The sequence below is a fragment of the Alnus glutinosa genome, chromosome 1 (assembly GCF_958979055.1).
Source record: "Alnus glutinosa chromosome 1, dhAlnGlut1.1, whole genome shotgun sequence".
NCBI lineage: Eukaryota > Viridiplantae > Streptophyta > Magnoliopsida > Fagales > Betulaceae > Alnus > Alnus glutinosa.
Window position 1 is genome coordinate 7,882,101 of NC_084886.1, and position 22,691 is coordinate 7,904,791.

Genomic DNA, 22,691 nt, shown 5'->3' on the forward strand with positions numbered 1-22,691 from the left:
CATGAGCTTGTGGAGCTAAAACACAGTCTCATTTTGGGCACCCCAAAACCTTTCGTCTCGACTAAGCACCTAACATCCAACACTTCGCCCTCAAATATTGAAGGTCAAAAACAATTCTAATTACGAGTAAAGACATGATTTCCAACATCCGACCAGTTGGACAAATCGGCCATGGGAATAGAGGCTACAAGTAATATAATTCACCATGGGCCCCATCCAAGCAACCCACTACACGAAAGATAATCATGCAGCTACAATCTCACCACGTGGCAAGCATATAGGAACCACCTCCAAGGTATCTCAAATTAGAAAATGGCCACCCTTTTCAAAAATAAGGATTCCTCTTTTTCTCTCAAAACTCTCATCATTTAGTTTAGGGATAATTGCACCATTGGTCCATATGGTATGCCATAATTATTTTTCACTCCCTATAGTTTAAAAAGTTCATGGGAGGTCCTCGTGATATACAATAATTACAAATTAATCCCTGGCGTCAAATTCTGTTAAAATTTTTAACAGATTCCGTCAAATGCCACGTCAGCGACATGTGTTGCCAATAAGATGGCGACACGTGTCTATTTTAATAAAAAAATATAAATTTATTAAAAAATAAATAAAAATACATATTTTTTTAAAAAAAATTCAAAAAAATTCAAAAAAAAAAAAAGGCTGAAGGCTGGGCCACCCCTTTGGGGGTGGCTTGGCCGCGCGCCACCCCCAGTGGCCGCAAGGGGTGGCGCGCGGCCACCCCCAAGCCACAGGGGGTGGCCTTGCCACCCTTTCAGTTTTTTTTTTTTTTTTTTTAATTTTTTTTTTTTTAAAAAAAAATAAGTATTTTTATTTATTTTTTAATAAATTTATATTTTTTTATTAAAATGGACACGTGTCGCCATCTTATTGGCGACACGTGTCGTTGACGTGGCATTTGACGGAATCTGTTAAAAATTTTAACAGAATTTGACGCCAGGGATCGATTTGTAATTATTGCATACTACGAGGACCTCCCATGAACTTTTTAAACCATAGGGAGTAAAAAATAATTATGGCATACCACAGGGACCAACGGTGCAATTATCCATTTAGTTTATTCTCCGAGTCATTTATTGACTTAAGCATCAAAGGCTCCCAGGTCCCTCTGGGCCGGCGATTTATAGGTTACTTTCTCTCTTGTTTTGCAAGAACCCCATCAACTAGTCTGGCCGTGCAAAAATATGCTTCAACAAATTGCTTCTTGTTGTTTCAGGTCTACCATGGAGCTTGTTTCGACTATTTTTGCAGTTTGGGGTTGAGAGTTCCATTGTATGAACAAGGCGGTATCGGGGCTCTAACAGTGTTTGTTATAATTTTGTGGTGGAGAACTCTTGTTCTGAGTTTATCTACCACCGAATGTTCTGCTCATGAAGGCAAGTTTCTGGTTCAAATTGCTGAGAATGGACATTCATTTGAGCTCGACTGTGATGAAAGCACACTAGTTGAGGCGGTTATGCGGTTCATTGAGTTTATGTGGATGATTAGTTTCAAATTTCGATGACTAGCTTGTTCTCTATTGGGGATTCCCAAGCAGATCTAAAACTGATCATGTGAAGCAACCAGAGCCTTTCCCCAAGAAATTTGAAGAGGCAGCTACTGGCCATTAGAAGCCATCCTCCTTAAATTTGGTTCTAAACACATCCTATGCATGTACTCAGTCCACCAATAGTAAAGCAACCAGAGCCTTTCCCTCATTCTTAACCGGACAAAGATTTCCTCCAAACCAACCGGTCCATAGAAATGTCACACGTCTATGGAATTTTATTAAAAAAAGCATGTATTTCTCACGTGTTATTGAATTTTATTAAAAAAGCACGTATTTCTCACGTGCTATTTAAAAAGTACGTGTATAATACCCCGGTCCCATATTAGAAAAATGAGTAGTCCATATAGAGTGAGTGGTTTATAAAAATAGTCATAAGTGTTAAGTCTCACATTTGCTAGTTACTAGGTAAAATTGAGCTTTATAAAAGATTATAGGAAAACTCTAAATTGATTAATCCTTATGTGACTAGCGTTTTTTCATGGGTCGTTATAAATGATATTAGAGCCACCTAGTAGCGTCAAGCCATGTGATACTGAAGCACTGCATGAAGAGGACGTCAGAAGTTTAAGATGGGGAGTTTGTAACACCCCGGTCCCATATTGAGAAGATGAGTAGCCCACATAAAGTGAGTGGTTTATAAAAGTAGTCATGAGTATTAAGTCTCACATTACCTAGTTACTAAATGAAACTAAGCTTTATAAAAGATTTTAGGAAAACAGCTATTTTGGGATGATAGCGCAGATGTGGCTACGTTTTTTTTTTTTTTTTTTTGGTCTTTACAATGTACTTCTCGCATACAAATAGACACATGACATTTTTAAAAACCGAGTTAGAGTAAAGAAAATCTCTGTGTTTGTTTTAAATATTATTCTGAATAATATTCTATTTTTTTCAAAAATAAATCATATTTTATTCAACTTTTTCAAATTTTATCTCACAAAGTCAAACCTCGTAATTCGCATAATGAATTCGAATAATATTCGGATTCAACACCCAAACAGACAAGACACTCGGTCCATTGAAAAAGTAGAAGACATTCAACAAAAATCAATTAAAGTACAGAAAACACCAAAACAGTAGGACATCAATGAGATAAAACTGAGCTGTCCAAGATGTAAAGGACTCAGCAGGAAATACATATTTTTTTAGTTTCTCTGGCTCTTTTTCTGCTTGCTGTATATTAATGATTCACTGCTAAACAAATAGTAGTTAGACAAGGGCCACCGACAATGTAGTCAAGCTAGTAAAAGACACAAACCCCTTTGAGATAGCTCGATATGTGAGAAAATGACTTCTAAGAAGATACACTTCGTGTATGGTAAATCATGCTAAACATGTTTGCTGTTCTATCTAAATCGAGTTAAATGCATACTAAACAAACAGATATGTACATGATGATGCATATTATAACCCAATTTAGGCCATTATGTCTAATTATTAAAAGAGAACTGACGAGTTCCATTCACATGCATGCAGCCCAGAGACAAGAACAAGTCAATCTCCCCGGCCGCCCCCCACAAAAGCAAGGAATTGGCAAGGGGCCTCACTTGTCTAGCCTTTATACGGATGACAAGGAAGGGAAGTGGGGCACCATAGAAATGCTACTCAATGATCAAAGCCTGCTCATGCCACTTCACTTAATGCCCAGATGGAGATGAACTCAATCACAAACATCCAGTAATTAAGGTGAAATGAGGAAAATTACAGTCACAGAATAGCCAACAATACTTGTAGGAGATCTCCTGTAGTTTTTTTTTACAGCAAAAAAAACAAAAAACAAAAAAAAAAAAATCTAGGACAGAAGAATAGAAGCAAAATGGACTGTTGCCAAGCTTATCACATTCATCTGATACAAAATGCCAACACCCAGCTGTTTTCTCTGCACGTTTCACAGTAAAGGCTGCTATTTGCTGATGCAAAGTTATAGTTTTAAATACATGAAAAGTAATATCAGAAGTAATAGAGTGAGAGAGGCGAGAATTAAACCTATCTAAGAAAATGACTAAAAATTCTGTCTCGTTTGAGTGGGGCTCATCCATTTTCAGTTTTGACCTTAAAAGCTGCTATTTATTTATGCAATAGACACAGAATTAAAGATGGTGGGTTTTTCAGGTGAGCCCAAATGAACAGCCCTAGCCTACATAAACTTTATTCCAAATATTTGAGACGGGGGGGCTCCTCTTTTCATCAGAGAATGCTTGTCTTATAGTGATTAAAGCCATACGATTTAAGGTGATAGGATTGCCAGAGGGGACACGTTCACTGACAAATTAATAATGAGTGTTCAATGTGTACTGTTGAGATAGGTCTCTTTGTCATATATGTGGAAAGTAGCAATTGGTTAAAGAGCCCAGATACACAAAATATTCAAGTGTATTTCCCAGGTTATGAGAATTGAATACTGCAGGATAGTTAGAAACATCTATCAAGTTTCTAAATTTATACTCTGTTTTCTTTCTTTCTAGGACTCTCTTTTTTTCCTTATATACATATCCTGTCTCTAAAGCTAGAGTAATGGAGTCTCCCTTAGAAGAACACAGCGGGAGTGAGTCTGGGTGGACAATGTATATCGGCTCCGCCATACAAAATGAAAACGACAACAAGAACAGAGATATTCATGGTGAAAATGATGGTGATGATGATGATGATGGGAGTGAAGACTCTATGGCTTCAGATGCCTCTTCCGGCCCAAGTCACCTTGAACTTCCATGCGGAAAGGGTGAGGGAAGTGGCGGCAGCACGGGTGATATTATCAAGCATGCAAAAGATGAAGCCAATAGCAAGTATTCCTCAGAAAAGAAGCCACACAAACAGAAACAGGTGAAGAAAAAAGATGAAAGAAGAGTCAAAGAAGACAAAGGACAATCAGTATTCAGGGCAGAAAGTGCTGCAAGCCAAGTTTCAAGTGGAGCCAAGCCAAGAAAAGCCAAGATGATGCTCAAAGAAGAGTAGCGTGCTCATTTTTTCTTCAGGTTCCAGCCGGTTCCTCCTCCTACAACGTACGACTGCGTCGTTCTGTATCCCTTGAAGTTTCTCGGGTGACTAAACGAAATTTTCTGAGTTTTTGGTGAACCCAGATAACAGGTAGCTAGCTAGGTTAGCTGGCAGATGCACTTGTTATCTGTAACATGTTCCATGAACATGGCTTCTTGTATTTTTTGTTTCCAGTGTCCTAGTGGCATGAATAAAAAACAAAAACGGGTAGTAGTTACAAATTTAGCGAAGGTAAACCAATTATAGCAGATGAAAAATTCTGCAATATTTACTATTTTTCTTTAATGATATTTAACTCTTTATCTTTTTCAAGGCTCAAGCAAGTAGCTCAACTGCTTAATCTCCTTCAAGCAAGTGAATTCAACTTTTAGAAATAAATATTAGAACTAGGAGGAAGTAATACCCATGGAAATGGCCTGTAAAATTGTTATGGAAGTGAGTAGGATATAGCATGAGCATATTTTCTCTCTATAAAATTGTCTCTTTTTTTAACAGCTTCATCAAAAGTAGATAAATTGAAGGCATTGTCAGCAGTCCGATGAACAGTAGCAAGAAGGTTAGGGTGTGGCCGGATTTTGCTGACCCAGCTTGCCTGGTAATGAACAATTCTCAGGACAGCTGCAGATTCAAATGTATTTGCCCTTTATCACAAGCCTGAGCACGTTGAATAAGTCATTTAGGCAAAGTTCCTTAAATAACTTAGCATTCATATCATATAATATTGATTTACAATTAAAGGCGAAGAGTTCCACATTCAAAGATCAGTAGAACACTTATGGAAATTAAAAAACGAGGTTGAAAGGGAAGAGACTATCAAACAAACAAGGAGCATAGACGTTTCTATATGAAGGGTCGTATGATTGAATAATTAAATTACTCAGGATTGATCTCCACAACATATAGAACAAGAATGCTCTCTAGACAAATTAACAGATCTGATAAACCCATCATGGACAGATGATGTCTCCAGAAGTTGACAGGACCAGTCACTCAAGAAACATTTTTACATTTACTGAAATCATATCAGCAGGGAGACCACCACAGACAGCTCAAATCAGATCTTTCAATGTTTCGCAATCCTGAACCATTCAGTATGGAAGGATCACAGTATGTCAGTCCTCTCATATCTCTGAGCTCCTAAGTAATCTCTTTGAGCTTGGACCACGACAGCGAGGCCAATTCTGGTTACGGCAGCCATAAATTCTGTACAAGGTACCTGAGTGTTAGAGGGACAGACTTTATTGCACAACACAACGTTTAAGATGGCATAAAAATGAGAAACAAAGATACAAGAATCTCAAAGTATTAACTTCTGAAAAATAAAAAATGTAAATCATCAGAACGAGTTGACCGTATACTCTTTAATTAATAGTTGTAAAAGAAAAAACTCAATTCCATGAATATTGAAGCTCATAAATAATGAATATGGCCTGCAAACAATTATGTCTAGCATAAGATAGGAAGATAGTTTATCACTGAGAGTATGTACCAGGTTCAATGTCAAGGAGGAGATAGATTTCTCTGCAATCACAGTAAAATAAAATTATAAAATTTAAATATCATTATCTGTTGTTTTATTTTATTTTTATCTCTCTCTTTTGGCCAGGAAACATTTGTAGTTAAGGCAAACCTCAAAGAAAGCTTTCAGCATTAGGCCAGACTCTTTAGTAAATAATTGTGCCAGCAAAAGCGAAATCATCAACGGTTCAATGCTATTGTTTTTTTAAGATAGTCAATATCGAAAAAGAACAACAAACAACTATCTTCCATAAGAATAGGTTCTTGCTGAGAAAATTTATCAGATTCGGCGACAAGAACATGAAAGATCAAGGAGATAAGACTTTTTTTTGATAAGTAGATCAAGGAGATAAGACTCAATTTTCATCGTTTTATTCTTCTTCTTCTTCTTCTTTTCTTTTTTTTTTTTTTTTTTTTTTTAAAATAATCAAGATATCATTAAAAACATAAGGCGCCTCATGTACACAAGAAGTATACAAAAGAAGCCACATAACTAGTAGGGGCAAAAAGAACAAGAAAATTATGATAACTAATCACCAAATGAGAAACATAAGCAGCTGTCTAAGGATACAAAGTATTGAAAAATAAAGACTAAATCTCCCCCAAAGTCCTCTCGTGGTCCTCAAAACTCATATCATTTTTTCCCTCCATAAACACCCACAAAAGGCACGAAGGCAACATCTTCTACACAGCAGCACTACGAGTGTTGCCGGTAGTCCACCAACAAGCATACAAATCAACTACTCGTCTAGGCATAACCCAAGACAACCCAAATCGCATGAAGAAAACATTCCAAATGACACAAACAACCTCACAATGAAGAAGAAGATGGTTCACGGACTCCCCATTCTTCTTGCACATATAACACCTATCAACCATTTTTTCTTTGGCCAAGCAGGATTTCACACTAAAACATACACTAACCCTCCCCCATCCCACTACCACTTCATAATGCTTAGAGGAAATAAAACAAAACTTCTAAGCAAAGATCGACCAGCAAACTCACAATTCTTGACTCTGTGATTCCCATTTAAATAAACAAAAACTAGTTCGATCGAATTCCAATACTTAAGAAGATCTTTTACACATATGTATGAACCTACAAAGATTATAATGTAAATTGTAAAGAAATAATCCAAATGCATAACCAGGATTTAGAAAGTCCTGCACAACCAAAAAGCAATCTAGTTTCAATTTGATCCAACGAAAAGTAAAGCCATTATTAAGTGTAGGCTGGAAAAAGAACCCTGCTATAAGGTGGGCATCTAGATATGGCTATAACTGTGCTTTTGCAATGAAATTATGAAGTGGTCACTCTCAGGAATTATCCAATGAAAAGTGACAGGACCATCAAACTGTGATTTCCATTATAGTCCATTTTAGAGTAATGGATCAAATTTCAAGTTTTCATATCGTAGGCAGGAATATGACTCTAACAGAACAACTGCATAAGAAAACAGTCCAAAGTAATATCCCAAAAGGCAAGACGAGCAAAATTAAAAGTTGCAGTCCTCGTTTTTAGCATATGTTTGTCATCCAACTAAACTAGTAAAACGAACAATTACTCGAACGAAGTCAATCAAATTACATAGGATTGAAATAACAAAATTGGATCAGATATAGGCAAAATAAAAGCAGAGAACATACATGAAAAGGTTATGACTGAAAAAGAGCAAGACAATGGAATTGCTTGCAAATGAGCTGAACCCAGAAAGATTAAGGATGTGGGTTTTGCAGAGCCCCAAGAATTTGATCGAACTCTTTCACTGTCCTCTATATATAACCCATCGATGTGCCTGCGCACTACTTTTACACGAGGGTCAAATATGGTTGATCAAATTTGGCTTTGAGTTTTGGCTGTGATTAATGATTATGGACCAACGGTTACAAATTAAAAGGAAATGAATTCACCCACCATGCTGCTGAGCTGCCAAATAGGCCCACTATAGCCCTGTGAATCACCCAACCAACCGTATCTTCCACCGGTCCATAACCACCACAAATTCCAACCAAACTCGTACATATCAATATCACACAAAATAATAATAATACAACCGCCACGGTTGTCATTTCTCTTTAGCCCTTTGTAAATAAGGAACAATGCTTCTACGTGGCATAATCTCCACGCCTCTCCCCTCCTCTATCCGCCTCAAAACCCCAACCCGCCCCAAAACCGTCGCCATTTCAGCTCATGCCCCAACCGACACAAAGACCACCACCAACTACTCCATCTCCGACCAAGCCCTGGAGTCCCGAGGCTTCATCCTCCGCCGCACGATCGACGACCTCAACCTCGACCACCTCAACACCGTGTTCGTGGCGGTCGGGTTCCCGAAGCGCGACCCGCAGAAGATAAAGCTCGCTCTCAACCACACCGACTCGCTCTTGTGGATCCAGTACAAGAAGACGCAGAGGCCCGTGGCGTTTGCTAGGGCGACGGGTGACGGCGTCTTCAACGCGATCATATGGGACGTGGTGGTGGACCCCTCCTTCCAGGGGATTGGTTTAGGGAAGGCTGTGATGGAGAGGTTGCTAGACGAGCTGTCATCCAAAGGGATTTGTAATATTGCGCTGTATTCGGAGCCCCGCGTTCTCGGGTTCTATAGGCCCATGGGGTTTGTGGCGGATCCGGATGGGATCCGGGGAATGGTGTACTCCAGAAAACAGAAAAAAAGGAAATAAGAATAAAACAGTAGCAGGAGAAAATTGTCTTGAGTTTTATTTTTTCTTACTTTTATATATATATATATATATATCAAGGTAGGGCTACTTCGTGTACCCACCCTTGTTAGGTAAGCCTCGAACCCGTGTAAAAATACCGTTAATTATTTATTGGGATCATTTCAATTGAATTGTTGGTCGAGATGGCATATGCAAAGCAAACAACAAAGATACATAAGAATATTAAAGGGGAAATAGAAAACCAAAGAAAGAAAAAACTCAACTGAAAATCAAAATTGCCACCGGATTTTATTGCTTAGTAAGGAGAGAAATGGTGCATTTTTTGTGTACATAAAAGGCCAGTGGCCACATAGTCCCTTTTATGTCACTTCCATAACAGTGAGAAATTCCACAGAAACAACAAGCTTTTCATTTTCGAACTTGCTTCAGTACCTACAGAAACATGTAAAACAATTGATCCAAGTTATCCTTGCCCAAAAATGTTCTGTGAAACCGCAAAAATGATGGTTGAAACAGGTAAAAATCTACAGAGGCTGTAACAAAAAGGAAAATTACATTTCCATTCAACTTAAACTCTGTGGTAGAATACATTTTCACGGCAGAACAGTCGGAATTATACATCAAGCCACGGAATCACAAGTACATATAGGAATGGAAACATAAAGGTTAACAGCCTGAAAGGGATACCCACTAACTAATGCTGATCATTAAAAGTCAGTAAAAATCACTTTCTACCAAACCTGTTTGCAGTCAACATACTAAAAACCATACTCTGAAAACAACCAACTATCAGAGCATAAGACAGCTAAACTTATATTCTGCTTACATCCATCTTATAGATTCTGTAACAAAAACGATATTTATATTTGGATTTCCCACATAAGCATCAGTTTGGGCATCCTAATCCCTGAAATATTAGCAACTATTGCACTTATAGACACTCAAAGTAGTTTGAGCAAGATTGCGCTCAACATATTTTTTTTGATAAGTAAGATTGCGCTCAACATATGGTAGTGATAATCTTATTTACACAGCAGACATCCTAATAATTCACACTAAAGGTGGAAACAAGAAATGCTAAGTTTTTTTATTTTTCATCTTTTATAAAAGCAAGCACTACTTACATCAAAACCAACTTGACCTTCAAAAATGAAGAGATATGGTGATGCAACAAATTACCAATACACCCACTAAGGCAGCCTATTACATGGAAACTAATAATGCAACTGGAGTCCACCACGTAGGAAGCATCAAGGACCACCCCAGGGGAGCCTCCCATTAAAAGGGGCACACATGTCCAAGTACGCACATTCCACTCTCATCATTCTCACACATGTGTACGTTCTCCTCTCCTCTCCCCACTCTCTCTTCATTCAATTTTCTCTCAACAACCATTCATTGCCTTAAGCATTGGAGGCTCCCCGGGTCCCCTGCGTCCCCCGCGGACAGGCAATTTTCTGATGACCTTTCTACCTCGTTTTGCAAGAGCTCTATCACCAGTCCATCTATCCAAAAATTTGATTCGACAGCTAGTGCTGTCTGTGGGAACGATCTTCCTCTTCTCTTCGAACAGTTGAGCTCGGCTTATGGGTCTCCTTTTCCGTCTCCTTCCTCAAATATCTGCTCATCCATGGAAAATCTACATAAATCTATGCTCGTCCATAGCAAATTTGATACAAATTAATTCAAATTCGCCATTGTCGAATAGAGATCAACAGCTTCGTCAGATCTGCATGATAAGTTCAACCTTTCTCTACTTTTCCATGTTTGTGTTTAACCTCTCTTTTACTCTCAAAACAAAACCCATTTCCTCCGTCTGACCAGTCCGAAAGTGGGCTTCTGTCTACTCTTGCAGTCTTGCTCATGTAGTAAAATCAGCCATTTGGACTCATTCTCGGTAGCCTAACAACTATTTTTTTTTCTAGTAAAATCGGTATTAGTCAAATCATCGCTTTTGTTGATTTCAAGAAAGAAAAAAAGTTCGAAGAAAGCAAGCCTATTGTTAGTCTTTTCTTGGCTACTAAGCCTACACCATCGTCGGCATCTGATGTGAAAGATGCCCCACGATGGTCTCTCGATCCTCTGCCGCTAAGTTGAGCGGCCTTGATGGTTTGAGTTGATCAGCACGCTACTGAGTTATTGTCTACTTGTTAGGGGGAATCAAAAGGAGCAGGGAAAGGTCCACTCCTGTTGCCAAGCTACCCACATCAGTCAAAGGTGCCCCTGCCGAAGTGCCTCCATTGCTAAGTTAGAAGGCAGCCAGAGCCATCACCAGCTCTGGCTCGAGCACCTTAGTCCCGAGCTATTGAGGAACTATCCCTAGAGCCCAAGCTGACCGAGCAGTATGATCCTGAGCTACACAATAGTCCAGAAGTTGAACTAAAGCCCATCAGTTTCCCGAGCTCCACTACCAAATTGGACACCCAATAACTGAGCACCAACAGTCTAAGCTTGGCATCTCGAGGAGCTCACTAAGCTCTTAAGCACCTCAACCTTCATAACTAGTGTGCTACCCCACGCAGCAACCTGTCACCAACCAACCAACCAAGGTCCCCATTCCAACCCAAACATTAGTGTGAAGCCTTCGCCACTGTCCGAGTTGCCATGCACTGCCTTTCCCGAGGGGCCATTGCCGAGTAGACACAACCTCGGCCAAGTCGAGCAGCACATTCCCAAGGGCCGAGGACCGATGGCTGAGTACCAAAGTCCGAGGCCCAAGCAGCACATTCCCAATTTTAGTACATGTGTTTTAACTGTTTAAAACGTTGTGAATTATTTGTTGATTCCGAATTAATCTACCGGAATGACTTGGACTAAAATCTAGCTATATTTTAGCTATGTAGCAGCACAACTACTACACACTTCTTGTTTATTTTGAGCTGCTACAAGAAATACCTAAAATTTAAAGCTCTCCTTGGCCACCAACATAAATTACTGGTCGGGATGCCACATGTCCACAACCCGCCAAGATAAAAGACCTTGCCTCAGGTCCACCCTACAAGGCACGAATATCTTGCCTCGAGTCCGCCCGACAAGGCACAATCTACATTACTATTGCTGGTTGGGATGCCACACATCCTGACCCGCCAGGATTTCCATCGCCATTGTCAGGCGGGATGCCACACCTCCTGACCCGCCAAGATCTCCACAGCCATTGTTGGTTGAGATGCCACACATCATCCCGACATGTCAGGATTGCCAAAAGACCTTGCCTCGGGTACTCACTCAACAAGGAACAAATGACCTTGAATTGGGTACTCACTCGAAGGGCTAAGATCTACACCATTCGATGGGCACCCCAACACCCACGGCCCTAGTTAGGCAACTGACGGCCAACACTTCGCCTTTAGTATTGAAGGTTAGAGGCAACCTTGATTGCGAGTACACACAAGATTTCTAACGCCCGACCAATTGGACAAGTCGGCTATGGGAATGGGGCTACTGCTAGTAAAATGAGCCTCCACTCAAACACCCCACTACATGGAAACTAATAAGAGGCATACAAGTCTACTGCGTGGCAAGCATTCATGGACCATATTTGAGAGTCTTTCATTTAAAGGGGCACATATCCCCGAAAATCAGGGATGGTGACTCTCCCTCTCCCTAAACATTCTCTATTCAGTTTTTCTTCAAAAGAGGCTACTACTAACTTAAACATAGGAGCCTCACCGGTCCCTGCAGGCAAGCGATTTCCGGTGATTTTTCTGCAGGTGGCCCGTCCAAAATTTGGCTCTAACAACTACCTTAGATTTCTTTTTGAACCACCTCTTCTAATAATAATGACACAATAAAGAAAAAAAAAATAACAAGATTTACCTTGAATTGGACGGTGGGTGAGATTAAGAGGCTTCCTTGGCATTGTGGAAAAAAGCAGCAGAGCAAAGAATGGAGGCAGTGAACGCAAAAATACCCAGTCCAATCACCAAAGAAATACCTGCTACCACCAAGTCTAATACCCACTGCACACTCAAACCCATCATCTCCTTTTTCTTTCTCTATCTTTCCGTTTACAGCTCTATGCATATGATTTAGAATTGGAAACAATCTGGACGGGATCTTTTGGATTTAAGGTTCCGAAAGAATTCTGTGGAAGGGACTATGATCTCTCGCGGCCATTTATAGGGCTAGATGGCGAGAGAGAGAGAGAGAGAGAGAGAGAGAGAGAGAATCAATCCCAACAGAGGAGCATAGGCACTACGCAGGAGAGCCGAATCTGTCTGTCTTGGGATTCTAAACGGGCTTATAGCATCTACAGATAAAGAGTGAAATATTATTGATTTTCCATCATAAATTTTTAAATATACACTTTGATTTTTAGACATTTTGTTATGCAACCCATTTTTTAATTCTTATATATATATATATATATATATATATATATATATATATATATATATATATATATATATATATATATATATATATATATATATATATATATATATATTTATCCGAGAAAAAAAAAATAGTAATGTCACGCAATTACCATTGACGCCTTCGTTTGTTTCGACGTAAAATAGTTTTCGTCATAAAATGGTTTCAAGGAAGTCATTTTTCTAAAAAATGTTTTTCGCCAAAAGCATTTTTCGATGTTTAGCGCCTACAAAAAATCACAAATATTTTTTATATTTTTATTCAATCATATTAACCTATAAAAATCATTTTTTATTCAAAACATATAAATATTAATGTAAATTAATATAAAAATCACCGGTGACGAGATTCCGTCACTGATCAACAGAATTTCGGCCACTTTTACAGGATTCCGGCTACTATAGCCAGAATCTGAGTTAAAGACCGGAATCCGGACAATTTCTTCAGAATCTGGTTTGGCCGGATTCCGGCGAAAGTGGCCGGTCGCCGAAATCTGTCACAGAACAACCATACTCCGGTCCACTGGTCGGAATCCTACCAGAACCGCTGGAATCTAGCCGTTTTGGCCGAGCTATTTTGGCCAGATCTATCCGGCCAGCCGGCCGTTCTGGCGGGGATGCTGTGGCCAGATCCAGCCGAAATACGTCAAGTTTGGTCGCCGGAATATGGGCGGACCGGATGTTGTCGGATTTCGGTACTGGCAAGATTCCGGTGATGGTCGACTGCTTGAACGTGAATGTCGACTGTGTCGTTTAAAAGGGGGTCGAATGCGTCTAGTGTCTTCGGAAAATGATTTACGCTTTTTAAAAGCGTAAATCATTTTCCGAAATTTACTAAGTATTTTTTGTCAAACATAAATCATTTTTCGATTGATTATTATTTTCGCCCTTACCAAACACCGGAAAATGCCGAAATCATTTTTCATAAATAATTTTACGCCGAAACAAACGGAGCAAGCATTGTATTACCATTGACGGCCATTAACATTATAAAAGGAGTCAACTATCAACTATCAATCGATTTTTTTTAAACCTTTTTCTTCTGTGAGGCAATTTTTTTTCTCTAAGAGCAGCGACCTCCTTTGTGTGTGAAAATGGAGGCTTCCCTCCTCCCTAGTAGTTTTGTGGTAGTTTTGTTTATAAATAATGCTCCTTCTCTCTTCGGTGTCGTCGGCATCGTAAAGGTGAAGGGGTTGTGGGGTGTAACGGCGGATGTCTTTCTCCCACTTCCCAGATTTGGGTTTTCTTCCATGGATGTTCTAGTCTATTTCGTGGCGCCCGGTGTTTGCCTTCTAATAGGAGATTTTGATACGCTGCTGCTGGTTTGGTTGGCCAAGCCGAAGACGAAATCGCACGGGTCCAAGATTTGGCCTTCTTTCATAGATGTTCCGGTCTGACAGTGTTGTCCTTGATTAGGAGATTTTGTCCGCTGCTGCAGGTTTGGATGGCCACGCTACAGAAGCAATCACATAAGTCCTTTTCGCGGCTGCTTGCAGCAAAGGCGGCCTAGGGATTTCTCCTAGATCGACAGTTTAAGGCGATCAAGGAAACGGTGGTTTAGGGTGAAAAGGGAAATGGCGGCTTCGACGGTTTTGGGTTCTTCTTTTTTCTCGCAGTAGGGGCAACGTGTGTCACTCAGTAAATCCAAAACTGCAACGTTGATTCGGGGTGATTTTTCAGCTGCATCATTTGGGGCGTGTTTATTCCGGATTCTTCTAAGGTCTCAAAACGTGCATCCAATCGTCAAGCAAAAAGGAAAATGAGGGAAATGGTTTGGCCATTACATTTGTAGTTGTCTTTATTCTTTATTTGTGTCTTGATTTTTTATTTTTTTTTTCCCTTAGCCTTTTGAGCTAATGGTGGTTTTGGTCCTTCCTAGGTTTCCTAGTGAAGGTTAGAGTCTCCCAACCCCATAGGGTTGTGTGGAGTTGTTGTCCCCTCGGTGTAGATCCGGTGGGGTTTGTTGATGGTGTGTTTTTTTTTTACAGTTTGCTTTGTGCTGATCAACTTAGTCATTGCTTTTAGCCCAGAATGTGTAACCGACTCCCTTTCCAAGGAAAGTTTCATGTCATCATAGATGCATCATTTTGTTTGATTATGTTTTACTTATAGCATTTCTGTCTGTAATGGTCTGAGTCTTTTGGCTCAACTGGAGTATACACCTGGTTGGAGGTGTCTTGTATACACCTATATGGTGGTTTGTTCTGTACCCTTCTTATGATTAATGAAATATTTATCTTTCCCTTCCAAAAAAAAAAAATTATAAAGGAATTTCTTGCTTCTTTTTTTTTTTTTTTTAATGGTATCAAAGCCAAGTGATGATTTAACATGCTATTAGAGCCAAAGGTCCTGAGTTCGAACCTTGGATCCGTCATTTACCTCCCATTTCAATTAAATATTCCACGTGTTAGGCGTCACCTATAAAACTGAAGTTTGAGCCCATACTTGAGTGAGAGTATTAAAGTATTGATTACGTGATTAAATTTATTTATTCCTATCAGCTTAAACTTTTGGGACAAGTAATAAGTTAACATCCACCTTGCACCCACCCACTCCTTCCTGGTCCCCCTTCAAGACAAACCAAGCTTAATTTTGATGTTGTAATTAGAGATAGCTTCTTTGTTGGTGCGGCTGTAGGTACAAACTCTGAGAATTCCATCATATTTGCTTGCAAACCACAATGAAAAGGCTATAATGTGATATCTCTCAAAAGATAGGCAGATGGACCCTTCTATTATCAATACAAATCCATCAGTAGTTGCGGTGGTTATGTGACCTCAAGAAAATTTTCAAAGTGGTAAGGCATATACTGGAGTGATAGTTTGGCTCCAAAAATGAAAATTCTCAATCCTATTAATATTAACCGTATTGAATCCCACTGATGTCTTGATGGGTTTGAATCAGGCTATGACTCAGTCAAACTTGAGAGAACACATGTGGTTCCCGCTGTCTAGGCCCATCCTGTGCGGCTTTCAATGGACAAGTACTACCATGGTCATGCCCAGGTAGAATAACTACAATTGATCTCCCCTGCATACCTTTTTTTTTTAAAAAAAAAAAGACAAAATCTCTTAGCCAGTTTACAAAAATGCCATGTTTTTGTGAATGTATCATATGTTTCATTCGAAGGTAACTTCTCCTTGATCCTTTGAGGTCCTATTGCAAATACCGCGGCACAAACCAGCCTCCATCATTGGCTAGGAAAGCAACATCACCAGTACAATAACATTTCTCTTTCACAAGTGAGCTAAACTCGGCAACTACCTTATCTTGTTGGATTCCCTATTCAGAGTAGCATTTATCTTCCCCTGCAAATTTGCAGAAGATATCCTTGTTTTATTATTAGAAATATCCGCTTGTGATGAAGGAACTGAATTGTAAGCAGCTACACTGGCAAGTCTCGTAGTCAACATCAGCACCATTGTATAAGTAAACTTGGTCATTTTAGGTGACCCTTGTTTACTTGGTAACTTCTGTAAGAGCCCTTTAATGTTTGAAAGGGTGGATGAAAGCAGGGTTTAAGAGTTGAATTGGTGTACAAGTCCATCCGCCAAACTAAACGCCAATTGGGCTGATACCTGAATGATAAAAAATTGGCATTACTTGTTACTTACCATGCTATATTATGTCAAAGGGACACACAAGATGCAGAAAGGATTACTTCTTTGGGAAAGCAGAAATCACCTGAGGTTGGCATTGGTGGTCTCCTTCTGATGGACTCTACTTCCTTAATGTCAATTACAACAGCATCAGATGTCAGAAAAGTCTTGGCGACAGATGCTGCATTCTCCAAACAACATCTAACTACCTGCTCCAATATTTGATAGGGGGATAATTTCATCAGCTAAAGTTTCTCCTACATATTGGTTAGTTCAAAGCATAGACATTCTGGCTTAAACTGAAGTCATCACTTATATATGTTGTGGATTGAGCAATCAAATTTCATTTAGCTATATCCCTTGATGTTTTCTGCATGAAATTTTAGATAACATCTGTCCAGATAATCTAATAGACTCTCAAGGGCAAAATATATCGTGACGTGGTAGTATCCCCCACGCTTACATGTCTCTGTCATTAAGCTAGTGATATGTGCATCATCTGATAAAACCATTCAATTGATGGTACCTTTGATGGATCCATGATTCCAGCCTTCATCAAATCCTCATAACGGTCTCTTGCAGCATTGTATCCATAATTAATATTATCATTAGAAAGAACCTGCAAAATTTATTCACCAGGGAAGTTTGATGGATTCAAGATCTACAACAATGGGCGGAATCAGTTCATAGACCTAAAACATTTTTAATCTTAATTTATGTATCAAAGAAAATAATGTTATTATGCAGAGACCTTTTCAATAACCACATTGCCATTTACACCTGCATTTTTGGCTATCAGTCTCGCAGGATATCTCAAAGCTCTTTTGAAGATCTCAGCTCCAATCTGCAGTGCACTTGTATATATGACATCACAATCTTTATGTACAGTAAATTGAAACTAATTGCACCAGAACAAAAACATGCTCATTTAAAAGGACATACAATTGATTAGGAATACTGCAATGAACTTTAGTCGACTCCAAATAGAAAGGCCGCTGATTAAGATATTTAATTGAGAAGGAAAAGGAAAGGAGAATATTTTATCAGATTTAAAGAAATGAGGTAACACCTTCTGTTCTTCATTGTCCAGGACTCGTTTGATACCATCTATCGTTGTAGATAGCCTCAAAAGGGTACAGCCCCCTCCAACTACAACACCTTCCTCAATTGCTGCCTGTAATGTGACAAGTTAGAAGCTTACTTGATGATTGACAAACCAACTTCTAATGAGATCAACGACGAAATTAGCTACCTTTGTTGCATTCAAAGCATCTTCAATTCTGAGTTGTTTATCCTTCAACTCAACTTGTGTTTGTGCTCCTACCTAGGATTCAATTGATAAAACTCAATGTATAAGCTTGAAAGGAAGTCAAAGCCTCCAGACTCTCCAATTCTCAAGATGCTGACAGTAATATAATTTAGATTACCTGAAGAATGGCAATTCCCGCTGACAGCCTAGCTATTCTTTCATTCAGTATCTTTTTTTGAAAATTTTCTTCAGTGTTCTGCAAAACAAGAAACCATTGCATTTGGTACTCTTGGAGAATGCTAACAATGTATAATTCCTTCTACATCAGAAGTGCACCAGTGTGCATGTGCGGTCATTTAATCTTGCAATTGACACTGCAGTTAGAACTTCAAAGTAGAAAGTACACCACTGCAGCTAGAGACAATAATTGCACCTCAACAAGCCTCCGGATTTGAGAAACCCTCTCTTCAACAGCTTTGCAAGTGCTCCCATCCGTAACTATTAATGTTGAATCCTTGGTTATCACAACCTTTATAGCCGAGCCCAACACCTCCTTGCCAGCCTTTTCGAGGCTCAACCCCATCTCATCTCTGATTACAGTGCCTGCATAATTATTAAGATCCACACATGCAAGAGCATGGAGAATTTTAAAGAAGCAAAATGTTAAAGGGACAAAAGAACAACTAAGCTCAACTCTACAAGTCTTAATCCCAACTACTCGGGTTCGGATACATGAACCTTTTTCTGTCATTCAATCCTATCTAAGGTCATATTCATTTTTCTAAGGATTTGCATTATGAGATGTGGCTTTAAGTTTAATCTATGACAACCCCCTTATCATTATGGGCTTGGGATTCACTATGTAAGTACATTCAAGAAGGGTCAAAGAGCACCATAAGAAACTAAATTTTATACATCAAATTTCTATGAAATTGTATTGTTTAATATCATATAAAGGATCTCTGGAGATCAAAATCAACTTCATTAGCAGACCCTGAATACTACAAGAGTCTGGGGTGGATATAGGGAAAGGTATTGATTTTCCACTGCAACCATTTATTCTGGATTATATATGTATATATGCATGTAAGTCAAGTGATGTCCTGTCTATTAATCATTTCAAGAACAAGTCTTTAACTGTAATTGGCAGTGTATTTAATCTTTTAACTAAAGGTGTATTCGATCTTTGATCTATATTGTGCCTATAAGCACTGTATGTCTGCCAGCAACAAACACATAAGATTGTACGACAATAATCTGCAGTTTTCATTTGTAATAGCTGCCTGCCCCCAAAAGGAATTTAAATTTTTTGGGTGCCAAAGGATAAAAAGCTAACTTCCAGACTAGTATTAACCAAAAGATTGATTCAGTGTATTGTTCATTTTTTCACATTTTATTCCTCTACTATCAATTCTAATTATTATTATTGTTGGAGTAATGCTATATTTTACACCCATTTTATCATACTCACTTCACACCATTGACGTGGCATGAACTAAACGGAGGTAGAAAGTTTCGTTTTTTCAAGTGGGCATCCAACCCATGCCACGTCAGCCGATGAAAAGTAGGTGTGAAGAATTGGCAGCCGATGTAAAGTGGGTGTGAAGAATGTACTCATTCTTATTGTTGTTATTGCTATTAGTATTACACTACTACTACCTCAAAAGCTATTGATTTCACTCCAAAGGATGGATTTATACCTGAAAAACTACTAAAATCAGCATATTAATATGTGGTGCTGCGACAAACCCAAAGTGGATAGGCAAATGATTTGGTAACTAGAAACCCAATAAAGTTACAGTAACATTTTTTGCATCCAATTAATGGAAATTGATGTTTCAAGCCATTGTAAGTGACGTATAAGCATTTTGAAAATGGACGCTACAATATCTAAGTTTTGGTACTTAATCTATTACCTCCAGTCAAGATGGCGATGTCATCTAAGTAGTGGCTCTTACGCTCACCAAAGGCAGGAGCCTTGATAGCAGCTGCCTTCAGCACACCCCTCAGTTTATTTCTAATTACTGGAGCCAGAGCTTCCTGCTCAATACCCTCTGCAACTATCACAATGGGATACTTCTCTTTAACTGCACTGTCCAATATTTTAAACATCTCCTTTGGGTTTGTGATTTTCTTGTCAACCAAAAGTAACTGCAACCAAAGAATTTCATACCCTCTAATTACTTCATGGAAGAGCATGCCAGACTACGCAAATAACACAATTCCTACCTTGCAATTATGGAACTCAATTGTCATCTTTTGTCGATCAGTTACAAAGTAAGGAGACAAATATCCACGATCAAATTGCATTCCTTCTACAATCTGTAGACTGTTCTCGGTACACTTCCCTTTTTCAATTGTCACTACACCCTTCCTTCCCACTTGACGAAGAGCATCAGCAATCATGTTTCCCACCGTATAATCATTCCCTGCACTAACTGCAGCAACATCTACAAGCTCATGATCTTCAACCTGCAACATGTGAGATGTATTGCAGTTTGATTCAGCAAAAATGAGATAAGAAACTACTTCTTTCAGAAATCGGGTTAAAAAATATAAACTTGTTTACCTCTCTGGACATTAATTTGAGTTCAGACACAAGGGCCTTTGCAGTCTTCTCAATCCCACGAGCAATTTGAACAGGATTCCTACCAGCGGCAATAATCTAGAAAAAGTGTATATGCTTAGAACAAAATATTGGAAGCGCCTAATATGAGTTCCTAATAACCTATTCAATATTGGAAACAACATATGAGCTATGTACTTGACAAGCCCTGCCTATGTGAGTTTTCAGGGACAGCTAGGTGGCAAGGCCTTATTGGTAAGGAACATGAGGTCAAAAGGCGAGAAAATCACCCGTTTGATCAAATATGCTACCAATCCATTTTTACCTCTTAGTTTAGTGTGTGTTTCTGGAGGAGCAAGGGTGCAAGAAGGAAGTTTAAGCTTGATGATTTATTGGCAAGGCTTTTTCAATGGTATAAAGCCCTATCTTCTATTGCCTAGTATTTTAGGTAGCCCTGATTTCTAACTATTGGCTAGCATTTTGGGAAACCCCGCATCTCTAACAACGGTAGGATATAAGACGCAGTGATCCTTAACCTATCACAAGAAACATTTCTTTTGTTGTAATGTAATAGGAAGGCTACTCATGTACAGCATCTAATTCATACCTTCACACCCTCAGCAATTAGACCCTGAGCAAGAATGATTGAAGTAGTGGAACCGTCGCCAGCAAGGTCATTTGTTTTGGCACCAGCCTGTCTCACCAATTTAACTCCCACATTCTCCAAAGGGTCCTCCAATTCAATCTATATAAGACAATAATACAGAGCCAGTTAAGAGGACAGTTCTTGATGAGAAAAGTTGTGAAATGAACAATTAGATTTTCCTTCTTTAATTGATGCTACTTGAATAATTAGATTTTCCTTTTGCTAATGTTGTTACTTCTATCCTAATTCCGTAAGAATTCTGTATCACTATTTAGACAACTATTTCTCGTGTAAACTTACTTCTAAGACTGAGAAGATAAATAATACATAGTCATTTGTATTTGAAAATTTGAACTAACACTACTTAAATTTCCAGCCTACATTGTTTTGCAGATTTTACCAAACACTTTAACTGCGTTTTTAAAATTCGGATTTTAACTACATTTTGAAATCGCTGAACGTCTTGAAACCGCCAGAGCAAACGGACCTTGAGAACGCTCTGGAAGGGCAAAGGACAGAAGGATAAAAGTGTGCAATACCTCTTTGAGAACAGTTTCGCCGTCGTTTACAATTTTTGGGGGTCCATACTTGTTCTGCAATACCACATTCCTTCCTTTTGGACCCAAAGTCACCCCAACCAGCTCGGCCACCATGTCCACCCCTGCCTGCACCACCAACCAACCCGACCGTTCAAAATCTTGTCAAGCAAAACAAAGTTATGGGTGTTAAAGAACCAGTGCCTAGCTTGAACTGTAACCTGAAGCTTCTTAGTGGTCGAACCATCGTGATTGAAGTAAAGCTCTTTGGCCATGGCTCTCGGGTTTAACATGGAGGGCGAAGAAGACCTTTTGGGCAGTAATGGGTTAGTGAAATTAAGTGCAGAGATGGGGATTAGAGAACATGCCATGGCTTGGTTCAGTTTGGTGTTCTGGTTGGAGAAACATATATCTCGAAAGATGCTTGAAATATCGTTTGGACTTTGGCGGATAAGAGAGAGAGAGAGAGAGAGAGAGAGAGGCTTCTGAAGGAAAAAAAAAAATCTAAGAACATGTTTTGGCGCTACTCCAAGGCTAACGACATGCATTTTTTCTGATCATTTATGCTTGTATGTAGCATTCTTACCATACTCATTAGATTTTACTAGTAAAAATAATTAAAAATCATTTTTTACTAATTTAGTTATTTATCTTTTTAAAGCACCCTTATATAGCCTTGTCATTTTAACTATTTACTTTAATTATTTCATTTAAATAGAAAAATAATATTTTTTATATCTCTTATATATATATATATTTTAAAATCAACCATTTAATGATCTACACGTGGATCCTACAGATCAAATGATTAATTTTTATTTTTTTTTTAAAAAAAAAAAAGATGTAGTAAAGGTTTATGTGTATCATGTCTCTATTCTTTTTCAAAGATTTTTTTTTATTTTTTCTCTATCATTTATATTTTTGAATGTTTGTCTTTTCCTAATGATCATAT

The 22,691-nt window shown here is 38.8% G+C and overlaps 4 protein-coding genes across 5 annotated transcripts; 2 read left to right on the forward strand and 2 right to left on the reverse strand.

Moving 5' to 3' along the window:
• The first annotated feature begins 4,090 nt into the window (after positions 1–4,090).
• Positions 4,091–4,528, forward strand: LOC133864958 (protein SOB FIVE-LIKE 1-like). The gene has a single exon (XM_062301447.1). The coding sequence runs from the start codon at positions 4,091–4,093 to the stop codon at positions 4,526–4,528; it is 438 nt and encodes a 145-aa protein (XP_062157431.1).
• Positions 4,529–5,260: 732 nt separating this feature from the next.
• On the reverse strand, positions 5,261–13,032 carry LOC133870235 (uncharacterized). 2 transcript variants are annotated; one of them, XM_062307330.1, is made up of 2 exons: positions 12,587–13,032; positions 5,261–5,773 (listed from the first exon to the last, which is right to left on the reverse strand). In XM_062307330.1, exon 1 carries the CDS (start codon positions 12,748–12,750, stop codon positions 12,610–12,612), a length of 141 nt encoding a protein of 46 aa, XP_062163314.1. In that variant the 5' UTR covers positions 12,751–13,032; the 3' UTR covers positions 5,261–5,773; positions 12,587–12,609. The 2 variants fall into 2 exon arrangements, with proteins under 2 accessions (XP_062163314.1, XP_062163308.1); XM_062307324.1 differs by lacking the exon at positions 5,261–5,773 and adding an exon at positions 9,034–9,202 and having other exon boundaries at positions 12,587–13,018.
• On the forward strand, positions 8,115–8,803 carry LOC133870227 (GCN5-related N-acetyltransferase 1, chloroplastic). The gene has a single exon (XM_062307313.1). The coding sequence runs from the start codon at positions 8,189–8,191 to the stop codon at positions 8,768–8,770; it is 582 nt and encodes a 193-aa protein (XP_062163297.1). The 5' UTR covers positions 8,115–8,188; the 3' UTR covers positions 8,771–8,803.
• A 3,359-nt stretch (positions 13,033–16,391) lies between the features above and the next one.
• LOC133858457 (chaperonin 60 subunit beta 4, chloroplastic) lies at positions 16,392–22,206 on the reverse strand. The gene is made up of 14 exons (XM_062293929.1): positions 21,961–22,206; positions 21,743–21,868; positions 21,165–21,302; positions 20,561–20,656; positions 20,221–20,463; positions 19,908–20,142; positions 18,425–18,594; positions 18,170–18,247; positions 17,995–18,066; positions 17,812–17,916; positions 17,494–17,586; positions 17,269–17,361; positions 16,828–16,951; positions 16,392–16,721 (listed from the first exon to the last, which is right to left on the reverse strand). The coding sequence occupies exons 1-14, from the start codon at positions 22,108–22,110 to the stop codon at positions 16,699–16,701; spliced, it is 1,746 nt and encodes a 581-aa protein (XP_062149913.1). The 5' UTR covers positions 22,111–22,206; the 3' UTR covers positions 16,392–16,698.
• Positions 22,207–22,691: the final 485 nt, after the last annotated feature.